This window comes from Triplophysa rosa, linkage group LG10 (assembly GCF_024868665.1).
Source record: "Triplophysa rosa linkage group LG10, Trosa_1v2, whole genome shotgun sequence".
NCBI classification, from domain to species: Eukaryota; Metazoa; Chordata; class Actinopteri; order Cypriniformes; family Nemacheilidae; genus Triplophysa; species Triplophysa rosa.
This window is the reverse complement of record NC_079899.1, coordinates 279,048-293,489: the sequence shown is the minus strand read 5'-3', so window position 1 is coordinate 293,489 and position 14,442 is coordinate 279,048. Positions and strand designations below refer to the sequence as shown.

The 14,442-nt window shown below is 38.4% G+C and overlaps 1 protein-coding gene across 1 annotated transcript in view; it reads right to left on the bottom strand.

The window, feature by feature from the left end:
• Window positions 1-6,477: 6,477 nt before the first annotated feature.
• The window catches only part of soul4 (heme-binding protein soul4), a 12,551-nt gene continuing 4,586 nt past the window's right edge, over window positions 6,478-14,442 (bottom strand). The window contains exons 2-6 of the mRNA XM_057343929.1: window positions 11,299-11,503; window positions 11,103-11,194; window positions 10,154-10,295; window positions 9,849-10,032; window positions 6,478-8,706 (exon numbers count right to left, since the gene is read on the bottom strand). Coding sequence (XP_057199912.1) covers window positions 8,532-8,706; window positions 9,849-10,032; window positions 10,154-10,295; window positions 11,103-11,194; window positions 11,299-11,458 — 753 coding nt within the window. The 5' untranslated portion in view covers window positions 11,459-11,503 and the 3' untranslated portion in view covers window positions 6,478-8,531. The remainder of the gene's footprint in view (window positions 8,707-9,848; window positions 10,033-10,153; window positions 10,296-11,102; window positions 11,195-11,298; window positions 11,504-14,442) is intronic.

Sequence of the window (14,442 nt, the reverse complement as noted above, 5' to 3'; positions counted from 1 at the left end):
AGTTGTACAATTAACTAAGTTAGCTTGTATATGTGCTAAAAAAAGGTTAACGTTAACTGTTACGTGAAAAATAACTTAACTTGTTCCCGGGTCCTGATTAGGTGGTGATAGCCTACATGAGAAGTTTTTGGACACATACCCAAATCCATACCAACAAAAGACAATAGTTTATTAAGTGATATAATGTGTACACTGTAAATGCAAGCATCTTTGATGATCGTTTCTGTGAAGTCCGCTAGTTTTATTGTGTTTAACTACTATCGTCGTTTTTTTTGGCAATGGTATGTGTCTAAAATGTCAGATTCCCAGATAGCAAACATATTTGGGCCACATGTGAAAGTCATCTGTCACATCTATGGCATGGCTGAACTGTCATGGCTCTGCTTCATTTAGTCATGTTTTTCTTGGTCCTGTAGCAGAGCCATGACAAAGTCTTTGGTTATGTGTGGAGAGAAACATATTATTGTCCTTTTGACAATAATATACGTTCTCTCCAGTGTCTCGTCATTGGCTCCTCTCGTTTCCTTGTTATCTTTCCCAGAGTGTTTGATTACCCACACCTGCCCTGTGTCATTATCCCTCGTTTGTCTCTCCCTATATATACCCTCATGTTTCTTTGTCTTGTTGCTCGTGGATTGTTCTGTGCCTGTGCCTGTTGAAAGCCCTAGTCAAGTCAAGTTTTTTTTTTTAAGTTCTTTAGTAACGTTTGTGTAGTATTGTTCTTTTATCTTGTCTTAGTGTTTTTTGTCCAGTTAACTTTATTGTCTAGTTTTTGGTTTTCCCCATCGCGGGTCTTTGTTTTGTGTTTTGATTATTTAAATAAACGTTATCTGTTAACCCCTTCACTGCCTGCCTGCAATTGGGTTCTTCTTCCTGCCACATCCGTGACATGAACATATATGGGATAAATTTGGGCCGTATTCGTTTTGCCATAACTTTAGAAATGGCGGGAATGTTCAATTAGTTCACATCTTAGATTGGGGTATATGGCCCAGATAACAACAAACAAACGAGAACCACATATGTTTAAGATATGGCACACAGTGGGAAACATCAACTTGTGGCTGACATTTGGATTGTACTTGGAAAAACACATAAAATTTTCCACCGAAATCAAGTGTGTCCTGCAGTCCACACAGCACCTTTCTCTTCTTTCCTCATAACTTTTCACGTTTAGGTAAGTGATGTTTTGAAATTTTAAAGTTAATTATATGTAGCATTTTGTGTCAATATTGCATGTGATTAAAGATTTTGTAAATTGTTTCATTGAAAAAGCTATCAAATTGGTAAAAAAAGTGGGGTTTCCTCAGCTATAATGGTTAACGCTCATTAGAAAATTTTGTCTAAAAATGGACTCTCCGCAATCCAGACAGATCAAACTAGGCTCAAATTGACATACATGTTTTACAGTGCAGGTTTTTTCTTTTAATTGCTGTTTAAATTCTTATGTGAAGGCCTTATCAACAAAATCAGTGTTTAAAGGAAGTATGCAGTAATATAAAAGATGTCTAATGTCAGTATATACTTTTCCCAACAGATTTCCCTTCAAATGATCCCTACAGAATAAATCCAGAAGGAGAATTGTTAAAGGAGTTACTTTATTAATGATGTAATTAGTGAATTTACTTTTAGAATGTTAGTTTACTCTTCACATGTTTTAGTGTACATAAATTCAAGGTATAGACTCTTGAATGTTAATTATTTAAAAAAAAAACTGCATACAAATGAATACAGAGTACCTGTAGATATTTGAGTACATGTAACATGACAAAAGCAAATGATTTTGAATACATTTGTGTAGTTGAGTGTTTCATTTGCTAGAGGGTTAAAATGGCTTTTGCATAGTCTGTAATAAAAAAATAAAATTTGAGTTTGTGTTTAATATTGTTTGATTGTGTTTATTGATTTTTTTAAATGGTGTGATGTAAATATGGTTAAATTCTGGGAGAATTCTGGCTTTTGGTCTATCAGCCACATGTGGCCCACATAAGGGCCGTCAGTCCTTTACTGAACTCAGCCAAACAAGAATGACAAATAAGGTGGGCCACAGGTCAGCAGTTTATTTGGGCCAGATCTGCATCAAGGAAATTTGCTGACAGGCTCGAGCCTTCACTCTGTCGATTCTGGCACTCAAAAACACAGCAAGATGATATTTTAAACTCCTTATGTAGCCGACTCTGTGCTGATTTGTGTTGGCTGCCTCCAGTTTTCCCATTGTTTTGCCTCCAGCTAATTCTGTGACGTAATCGTGACGTTGGCTCAAAAGATGATAGCGTCACATTTATGGGGAGTAGGGTTGCGAGCCGAGAACCGGGTCTTATCCAGAATCCAGAATCTTTAACATCCAAACACGGTTCCCATGACTGTACACGCACTCCACAGGTGCGCAGTGTCGCGTCTTTAACTGATGAGCACGCGCGTCTTTGATATCGCGTTGTTTTGTCTGATTGGACACAGCTCCCCTTGCCACTACATTATAAACTAGATGAGGTTAAAGTTTGTGAACAAACTTTATGTTGGCTTGAAAAAGACAGAGGGAGAGATAGAGGGAGAGAGACCACAACCAGGCAAAATGTATGTGGTTTATTAAGTTTCTTATTAGAACTTATTAGGTTTTGCTGGATGGACGGACGGACGGACGGACGGACGGACGGACGGATAGATAGATAGATAGATAGATAGATAGATATGAGTGACCTATGAGTGAAACGAACCAACTCCCGTGTCTCTATGATGTTCTGATGCAGAGATATACATATTGCTAATTGGTTGCTAGGCTAACATGTTTGGTTGCTATGGGCGTGGCTTGGCATCTGCAATTGATAGTACTCTAACCTATGAGTGAAACGAACCAACTCCCGTGTCTCTACGATGTTCTTATGCAGAGATATAGGTTTTGCTAAACGGTTGCTAGGCTAACCTGTTAGGTTGCTATGGGCGTGTCTTGGTATATGCAAATTGATGATGCTCTAAGCTATGAGTGAAACGAACCAACTCCTGTGTCTCTACGATGTTCTGATGAAGAGGCATAGCTTTTGCTAAATGGTTGCTAGGCTAACCTGTTTGGTTGCTATGGGCGTGGCTTAGTAGAAACCAATTGATGATGCTTCAAGTCCCAAGTGAAACAAACCAACCCCCATGTCTCTATGATGTTCTGATGTAGAGTTATAGGTCTTGTTAAATGGTTGCTAAGTTAACATGTTTTGTTGCTATGGGCGTGGCTTCGTAGCTTAATGAAGTTTCAGGGATACTGATTGGTTGCCTGAGCCAAATGAGCCCACCCCCTCTAGTCACAGTCTGTACGACACTGTGTTGCAAAGATATCCATCTTGACTTTTTATAATGGGAGTCTATGGGAGTGGTTGCTAGGTTGCTGTAAATGGTTGCTATGGGCGTGGCTTCGTAGCTTAAGTACGTTCCTGGGATACTGATTGGTTGCCTGAGTAAAATGAGCCCACCCCCTTGTCTCTAAGTGGTTGTACTGCGAAGTTATTCAACATTTGACAGTTATGACGCCTTATGTGGGCATGTTTCCTGTCCCATTATAAGTCAATGGGGAATTTTGGGGTCTCTTACGCCCCAGAGGTACAACTTACACTCCACTGTGAGGAAAGTTTTTACAGAGCCTGCCAGATAGATAGACGATGGATGGATAGGTAGAGAGATGGGTGGATGGATGGATGCAGAGGCGTATTAAGACCTCATGGTGCCCCTGGGCAACAGCCCCAGAGGTGCCCCCCCATCAACCCACACGCAAGAATCCACTCATTAAATTATTTATATATTAAAAGATTTTATAAGAATGAAACTCAGCAATTTACAATATACTATTTTACAAGAATTATACATTAACATGACACTTTTGTAGACTATAACACAAAAACAACTCTTTTCCATTAAGTATTTTTAACAATTAGGCCTACTGTAGTTAAGGGGCACCTGCTTTCTGTTGTAATGTTACATTTCAGGTTTTGATGTAATTTTAAAAAATCACTAACATTTTTTTAACAAGTGTAAATGTTGTGCGTGCCACAAAATGGGGGTACAGGGACACACACACGCACACGCACACGCACACAATAGTTTGCATGTATGTATTCACATTAGGGGGACAATGGAACAATGTACAGATTTTCAGGACATTGGGACTTTAATTCACCAAAGTGGCATTCACCAGATTACAATGTATAGCAAGGTTATTCATAAAAATAACATGAAACGTTATTGTTACTATTTTAACTGCTATACAGCTATTCAAACGCTCTATTTAAGCACAGTATGTGTATATTCTTCTTACTAAACGATCACATAAGTACTAAGATAAAAGTGTACTCCACTAAAAAGGACACATATGAATTGATTGCTATAGTGATGACACCGACCGTTCTTCACTTTCACTTTAAAACCCAGGTTTGGATCTTCAATAGTGGCCTTACCTCCACGTACTATTATTAGCATACATTATCGGCACTATAACATCTTATTTCTGACGCATGCCATGTATATATACCTTTATTAATCAGTGCTAATCCCCGCATTTTTAGTCTCCGCTACAACAATGCGCTCTGCATCGTTCCCGCTTCCATCTGTTTGAAGATTAAATGTAGCTACACGAAAGACGACTCGCCTAATAGCAGTCACTTGTGATTGGCTGAATGTTAATTCACTCAAATCTATGTAACTAACCAGATAACATGGGCGGGAATTTTGGCGGAGGTTTGTCGAAAAAGTGCGGAGGACAGAACCATTTTTATCTGAAAGTGGGGGTTTTCCCGCACATGGTGCCACGCCTATTTAGCGCAGATGCGTGACTTAAGTCTTAAAAAACAAGTGCTTATGTACATTTATAAAAAATATATATTTTGTATTGCGGGTTTATTTGGTGCCCCTAAAGTCTTGGTGCCCCTGGGCACTTGCCCAATTGCCCATATGGTTAATCCGCCTCTGGTGGGGATGGATGGATGGGTGGATGGATACATACATAAATAGATGGATAGATGGAATGGATGGATGATGATGGATGGATGGAGGTGGATGATGGTGATAGATAGATAGATAGATAGATAGATCCCTGTTCTCGTGGACGTTGCTCGGTGGCTTTGGTCGGGGTCACTGAGTGCAGCATGACACGTCAGAGGAGATCTGGCCCTCCCGGCTGAGCCTGGTTTCTCCCGAGGTTTTTTTTTCTCCATTATTCAGCATTGGAGTTTGGGTTCCTCGCCACAGCAGAGCAGTGTTGGCTTGCTCACCGGGAGACTGCATTTATTTATTAGATATTATTTATTATAATGATCTTGCTTGGTCTATAAACACCATGCACTGTGCTGTGTTTTACCTTTCTGTGTTTTTCTTATTTGCTCCTGTAAAGCTGCTTTGGAACAATGCACATTGTGAAAAGCGCTATATAAATAAAATTGAATTGAATTGAATTGAATAGATAGATAGATAGATAGATAGATAGATAGATAGATAGATAGATAGATAGATAGATAGATAGATAGACGATGGATGGATGGATAGGTAGAGAGATGGATGGATGGATGGATGGATGGATGGGTGGGTGGGTAGATAGATAGATAGATAGATAGACAGACAGACAGACAGACAGGTAGATAGGTAGAAAGAAAGAGTGTGCGTGCGTGTGTGTGTGTGTTTGCGTGTGTGTGAGTTTATGAGACAGAATGATAGAGAGACAGAAAGAGAGAGGAGAGATTTAGGTGAGTGAGTGTTTATGTTTGAGAGTTGACAGTTGAAGTTTGAAAGTAAACATCGTTAGCTGAACATTCTATCATTGTAAGTCTATGGGATTTTTTGGGCCACTTAATCGGCTTTTTTAGGAAAACCGTAAGTCTGATCCCTTAAAAAAGATATAGCACACTTCCTCAGACCAGACTGAAGGTTTGTGGAAAGTTTGGTGGATGTAGCTTGAAAGCTCTAGGAGGAGTTAAAGTCAGAAAATTTAGTCTCAGAATAATAATAATAATAATAATAATAATGTTTAAGTGCAACATCAGAATGTTGGCTTGTTTCTCAAGCCAACATAATTACATTATAATTGTCCCATATTGTCATTAATATACATACTGATTTCCACCTGGACCACTAAATAGACTATTGTTATGCATGTATGAGGGTTAAATTATTTAGTGTACATGTAATTTCAAGAGTGATAAGCAGAGTGATGTAAAATATTCTATTTCATTACATTTTAAATGTAAAAAATGTGGAGACCACCCATTGCATCACACCCTCTCCTGGCTGCATTATTATTTGTAAAAAAAGAGACTTTATAGGGTGTGTGCATGGTTATAAGTATGACAGTCAACATTTAAAAACAATATTTTGTTTAATATTTCATTTATTTAGGGAAATGAACAAGTGCCTTATAGCCCTCAAGGAACATATTTGGCCAACCATCTTATTTCTGCTTGAAAAGCATAATGTTATTGATAGTGTAAAAACATCAACTTTGAAGAACGTGATTGATGGACTAGCATTACTCAACATTACTTACTACCTTACAGCCACACTACAATCAATGAAGGTAAAGTGGTTAAAAAATCCTTATAGTTAATTTAAATGGAACTGGGAATCATTGGGCAAAACTGGAACCGGAATCTGAAAATTGCTTACGATAGCTACTCGACCATAGCGGGGAGGAAAAAAATGTCCAAAATTATATTTTGTTAAAGGGGTCATATGGCGGAAGTACTTGTTTTTCTGTGTTTTTGGTGTGTTATAAGTTGCCCATGCATGTATTAGACACGTAAAATTGCACAAATGAAAGTGTGGGAACAAAAGATGCATTCTATCTAAAAGCGAATGCTCAACCAGACTTGCCTGAAACGCTTCGTGTAACCACACCCCGGCGAATCTACGTAACATGATTTGACTAAGACCGCCAAAATCTACACGTAGTTAAGGTGGGCGTAATTGTAAATCTCATTGTATCGCCTGTCAGTACAATTGCTTTGGAACCTGATGTTCCGAATATGGTAAGAGGCGTTACATTTCCGTGAAATGCTTGCAGTATTTGAACAATCACTACGCACTGGTGAACTGACCAATCATAGCACACCTCGCTTTTCAGAGCGATGAGCTTTGTAAAAAATCAGCGCGTTTCAGAGAGGCGGGGCAAAGAGGAGATACAAACATGCACGGTATGTGGAAAATACAACGTTTTTTAAACTTTAAATGGTGTATACACATTGAGTTACATCTAAAACAATGCCGTGCAATATGACTCCTTTAATAAAGTTCCACTTTTTTGTCCGGCATTACAAATTATTTTTAATGTTTTCAAGATAAAAGTCCAAGTGCTTAGTCTGATAGTGTTTGTCACATGTAAACTCATTGTCATGTTCACAATCCTGAATGAAACCACAAACCCATAATCTCCCCAGTGTTGTTTGCATTTGTCTTCCATGTTAAGTGACAGACAGAATGATAAGAAAACATCACACGTTTAAGAGGTATTCTTATGTTCTTACCAGAAAAACTGGTTATTGAAATAACGAACTGCTCATGAGGATTCAGGTCTTTACTTTTTTAATAGTTAATGCCAATATTTGGAGAACAATGGCTGGTGGTCGCACAATATTTACTCAAGATTCACTAAATCATTAGAAAGGTTTGGCCTTACTTATCCAACACCAGCACAACATTTGAGTACTATTTATTGGGTCTTTGTTTGTATACATCTGTAGTTAAAAGTGCTTTACTACTAAAGATTATCAGTAGCATTCCTCTTCTTGTTCCACTCAATGGGGAGTGAGTAAACACTGCGCAAGCTTAAAAACATTGTCTAATGCATTCATAAAGGTACAGTACACATCAAGAATGTCAGAAACTAAAGGAATCAGTGTAAGAAGTCAAAACAGAGCTTTTAAACATCTTCATGAACACATCAACACACAATACACTGATGAAAGTCACACACACGCACACACACACGCGCACACACACACACGCGCACACACACGCGCACACACACACACACACACAATACTGAGGCAAAGGAAAGATTCCGGATCAAATCTACTGCTCTCATCATTCATGTGAAGGGAGAAAAACTACAACACATTTAGACAAACAAGCAGCATACCCGTAAGATTTCAAAACACGGTTACAACATCTGACGAATAGTCATGCCATCAGCTTATGAGATCAAAATGTGTAAATCTATACAGCACTAGTTACAAAAGCTACGTCCAATGATTGTCTCATACAGTAACAAAAATAAAGCCTTCAATCACCACTGACTTTCACACACATGTCCCACCTGTTTAAAATATTGTATGAATATCTGCTTTCAAAGTTACATATAGTTTAAATGATGCGTTATGTATTAGAAAAGCGACTGTGATAAAACAATACAGTCTCTTCTATGATACCGAATCATAAAAACAATATCGGCGTGAAGTGACCCTGCTCACCAGTAAACTACTGATGGTGTTTATGTAGCTGTCTGTGATGAATCTCACTTTCTCTACTCACACACAACAATACAGAGCGTGAGATGAAAAATATTCCTAAGAGCCACGGCGAATGAACCAGATCTCATTTCTGCGCTGAGGAATACCAGGATTTTCATAAACAGCCACCATGTAGTGATCTCGATGAACATCTCCAGAGTTTCCCAACAACTCCCACAGAATGCTGATCTGACGCGAGATTGTCTCCTCTGTTGTGGTCCCATAGAAAGCCCTAAAGAGAGAGAGAGAGAGGGTTCATTCATCATCTAGATAGTGTGCACACGTCTTGAGTATCACAGTATAAAGTTAACTGTCCATGTCGTGAAGTAGTGAATAAATGAGTTCAGATTCAAAACCCACTTAATCCAACGACCGTTTTTCATTGAAATGAGCATTTTTCACTCCAACATTTACTTTCAGCAATATCGGCTATTTCAGAGCGGGCAGGGCAGAGTGGGGTATTCAGGGGGGTTTGAAGCAAAATGATTTGAGTAATGTGTGCAGAGCATGTACTCAACATCATAATCTCGTTTTTGATACAGGTGGTGTTTTGCATCTGAGCTCTTCATATGCACCTTTAATTCACTTGTGCATCAGCGCATTTAATATTATGACACTGCTCAGCAACCATAACACAACCTCCATAACATTTTATGAGTGAATTTTTTCAGTTCTGACATCAGACATCATGTAAAATGATCAGTCATATTAACTAACTAAAAATAAGCGGCAGCTTTTGTCATCAACTTCAGAGTTTTCATCTTTGATGGCCCCCAGAATATTTTCCTATATAAATATTTGAACATCCTCTGCATTAAAAAATATTATAATAATACTAACATTTTACACTGGTCAGCTGTAGTGCCCTTGTGCTCCACCAGAGGGTACTATCCACATCTCCCAGACTGTTTATTTCACAGTCAAGTCACAGTTTGACAGTCAGATTATATAGGTTATATAGACTTTTAATATAGATTTTTTTTATTTCTATTTTTATTTTTCCATGTATGGTTCAACGTATCTACTGCAGGTTTTTAATATAGTTTATAAGTGAATACTGTAGTATACTGAGGTATTTTTTCATATGGGCAAATATATTACTATTGTATAGTAAAGGACGGAAAACACAGAATCCAGAAAATTTTAAAGAGAAAAAAATGAATTTGGGAACAAATATAACAGATTTCTTATTGTTGTTGTGTCATCCCTCATATTGCAAGCCATATCTCTCCGGCCCCTCATTTGGGATGCTTTTCATGAACTGGCCCCCATGACAAACTAATTGAATAGCCCTGTTATATAATAAATCTAAAGTGAACAAGCGTCAATGGTTTTGTCAGTTTGTTGTTCAGCGTGACAGAAGCGTTCTTTCACCTGGCTATGACTCTGATGGTATCTCTGTGGATGATGCTGATATCTGGATCTGCGGCCTCCGGTGAGTTGGCCTGGAATTCAGCAGGCAGATAATACGCCGTCAACACCTCTTTCATAAAGTTACTGCCGTCCTCTGACATTGTGACCTTATTCACGATGGGTACAGACATGCCCAGATAGCGTCCTGCAGAAACAAAACACCCCAATGTGAATACTTTAAACCAGATAAACACTGAACATCAAGAACAAAAGAATGAAGGCATGAATAACCACCAGCTTTGCTAGAACTGAATGTGTGTGTGTACCTGTTGAATTCTCTTTACAGATGAAGCGCATGAGTTTCATGAAGGCATTGGAGATGCTTTGCTCATACAGTGTGTCTCCTTTACTGACACATGCCCACTTTCCCTCAGGATACACTCTCTCCTCGTACAACACCTCACCGAGCTGCACAAACACACATCATTCATCTCTTCAATGACGTCTCACAAACATTCACCATCTACAGTGAACATTACGGATGTGCATCTCCATAACTGAGGCCGATGCGACGTGCATAGCAGACAATGCGATACTTTAAAGATACAAATGAAGCAGCTACCGATGCGATCCAATACGATTTATCCCTATTACGATGCAGTGCGATCCGATTTCGATTCGTTTCAATACAACACAATGCAATACGAAGCAATGGGGGAAAAAATTATGCTATGCAATTCAATATGTACCCCTGCCCAAAACACAATAGAATATTTCATGGATAGTAATTGGTAAAGTAAATGGGGGCAAATTTTGAAGTGAACTACTCCTTTAATGGTTATAATGGGAATAGTGTTGGTTTTATTGGAAACAATATTAGTGTCTACTCCTAAAATGGTAGTCAAAAGTGCCCCAGAACGGTTTGCTTTCCTAAATTCTTCAAAATATCTCATTTTGTGTTTAACAGAACAAAAAAATATACAATTATTTTTCCTATTACGGTAGTCAATGATGTCCCAGGTATGTCAGTTGGTTACATTTTTCCAAATATCTTTCTTTGTGTTCATCAGAACAAAGACATTTCTACAGGTTTGAAACAACTTGAAGATGAGTAAATGAAGACAGAACTTTTTGGGTGCACTATCCCTTTAAGGAAATGGGCGGGCTTAAATAATTCTGTAACATCAGTAATGTTCAGTGAATCAGAGATCTTGACTGTGTTTGATGAAGTGATTCTGTAGTGAGTGTAATGAGACACACATGACCTGATTTTACCTTCTCATGTCGGGACACGGTGACAAATGGCACCTGCTCCTGTTCCGATGACTGATTCCTTCTCGTCATCTCCTGAATGGGTCCGCGCATCTCTGTTAACACAAAGCACAGTCAGTTTACTCCTGATGTGAAGTCAACGCTGTTTTCAGGTCAGCTGACATGGATCCATGTGTGTTTTTATTGGTGAGTGCTTTACCTGTGGGCACAGACACCTGATGTGTCCGTCCCACGGCCTGCCAATGAGCATACATCCGGTCCTGCTCCTCTTCATTCATTGGCTCAGATCTGTCAGTGACATCATCGTCCAGCTGCTCATCGTCCAATCCCTCGAGATCCTCTAGAGAGATGAGAGCCATTGTGTCGATTGTGAGAGAGAACAACAGCCGTTCGGTCAGGAAGCTCTTAAGAGAGAAACAAAGCAAATGACATGATTTCAAAATCATGAACAAAATTCAGTCTTTCACATGTTCCTCACTGCACTGTACACGATCCATTGATGCACATTATTTTATACGAGAAATTATTGTTTTTCATCAAAATAACACTACTGAAATGAACTAGCTGCCATCATACAAGTCTGTATGATCCACACATCACAATCCATTACATTTCCACCATACATTGAGATTATTGTTGAATAGTACTAGTCAGACTTGACTGAACTGAACACACGAGTCATATTTTTCCACCCTCTATGTCCCTTTAGTGGCTCAGTCGCACCTGGTTTGACAGAATGAGATAACTTCTAGATAAAGAAAGACCTGTATATCAAAATTATAGTAACTGTTGAGTTTTAAGATAAACACTTTTAATATGAGAGGATCCACACGCTGCCGGTGTCTCGGTGCGACTGTACATGTCTTTATTGAACACTGTGTGGCACGCTTGAGCATGCAAGGACTTGTCAGGTAAAATGTCATTTCACTTTATGTTTTATGAAATTTGGACAAATAACGGACAGTAGTGTTTTGTTTTAGCGTGATAATTTGAAAAAAAATTACTTTAGATCAAATCCCTTTATTGTCTCTCAACCATATACACAAGTATATACACAAGTCAGATTTGATATTAAAATGTGTGTATGTTAATGAATTCCAATCACTCGTAAACAGGGTGCGCATGCACGATCATTCACAATTAGCATAATCCCCGCCTATGAATTACAGCTACGCAAATTACGTATCTAGGAATGCCGGAATCCTCTGGACTTCATTATCTAGTTTGGCTACATTATATTGCATAAAGGCATAAGTTACTAATAGGCTACATGCTTACCAATAAATTAATCAATTAAACTGTGTCCACCAAAGCGTTTTTAGCCAGCTAAAATAATAATACCTGGTGCTCTTCTGAAAACGACCAGCTGGTGGCGCCTGAGAACTCTTTGGGCGCACTGCGCGTTATTCCGGAGATGCGTTGGTTGATGTGATTTAGAATATCGGTAAACAGTTAGCCTACTTGTAACTAGTATCTTATTTTAAAGAATATTACTTAATATGAAAATGCAGTAACCATTAATATTAACTTCTGCCTTGTTGTGTATAATGGTTGGTCAATGTAGTGTTTGTCCCGCCTCTTCTCCACTGTGATTCGACGGCTGTGTAAAAAAGGACAGTGACGAGCTCTGCGTTTTCCTCAAAGTTAAAAAGTAAATAAATCATAAAAGACAGGGCAAAAGAACTCGCGAAATATCATTATACATAGTGCATCAAAATGCAGTGTCATCAGTTTGTCTAAAAGAATACAGAAAGTTACGTGCGGTTTTATGCACTATTTACATGTGGTATTGAGCAGGTGTACATTTATTTCGTAACAACTAACATTTTGAAAATACGAACATTTTCATGAATCTGAAAATTTGCGTCAAAACGACTCTACGAGCGATTTACACAAAAAATCGTTCTGCTCGTGTTTCATGAATGAGGCCCAATGTGCATAGTGTACAGTGATTGGTACGTATTGTTCTGAGTGTGTGATGCTGCGTTCCCACCAAACGCGAATGAAGCATTAAACACGAGTGATTTACATGTTAATTCAATGCAAAGACGCGATAGGACATCCTGCGGCGCGAATGACGCGGAGTGAATTGAGTGTTTCGGGCATTTGACGCAAGTAACGCGTGATTCGTGCGAATCGCGCGAGTTGAAAAATCTGAACTTTATCGAAAATTCGCGCCGCGTTAACCAATCAGGAGCTTGCTCTAGTAGTGACGTGATTATGACGTAGCGAGCGGAGGCAGAAATCCGAAACAACAATGGAGACAAAATCATCGTCGCTGTATGTGGATATCAGGAGCTGTACGATACATCTTACTTTTATCGAAACAGGAATAAAAAGGATCTTGTATGGACGAAAGTGAGTGAGGAGGTCGGACAATCTGGTAAGTTGTAAAAAAACGATCTTTACTCAATTTGAGCTATATATATGAAGAGCTCTTTTCCAAAACGCTATAAATCCATTTGAATAGTTTTTATGAAAATGACATTTTTTTACCTAGACCCATACATTTTGTTAATATTCAATTTATCCTGTTAAAATGGTCTGTTGGCTCAGTCTGAACATGTTAAACAATGATTGTTAAATGAAACAACAATATTGTCGATTATAAATTAAAAGTTTATTTATATTTTTTCAAAACGCTACAAATCCATCCTTTTTTTCCAAAAAAATGTTGGTTTATGTCTTTTTAAAAACAAACAAACAAGAGAACATGCAACATATGACATCAGGGACTCATACTATAAATTAATATAAATCAAATAAATGCAAATGCATGAAATAAATAACAGCCAAATAGAATAAATAGTAACAAACTAAATAGTAAAATAAAATAAATATTTTCAATTTCATGTTTCAATATTGTCCACCACATAAAACAAATAATTTAAAAATAACACGCATACAAATACCACTAATTAAATAAAAATATTTTCGGACGCTGCCTTTTCACTCGCGTTATGTCCAGGAGATGAAGTATGGCCCTGTCCTGGTCAACCTTGTTTGGTCTTTCATAAAACTTTGAAATTCATCATCAGGTCTTCCGGTGACAGCTTCTCGGCCTGCCAGAAACCGGTTGCACCAGCCTTGTGTTGACATCCCACAGTGGGTATTAACGCGCCACCGAGTGACGAACCTTTTTTTGTTGTTTTTTGTGATTTTCTTTGTCCAGTCGGCGTTTTCTACTCCCAGGTGTAGGTCTCACTGGCTCATCCAGGCCATCAAAAGTGTTATTAGAGTTTAAAGCACTCATTTTGAAGACTGAGCACAAACAAACGCTTCAAAGCGTCGCCATGTTGGATTGCATCGAACGAATTCTGATTGGTCGAGAGGACATATCGCA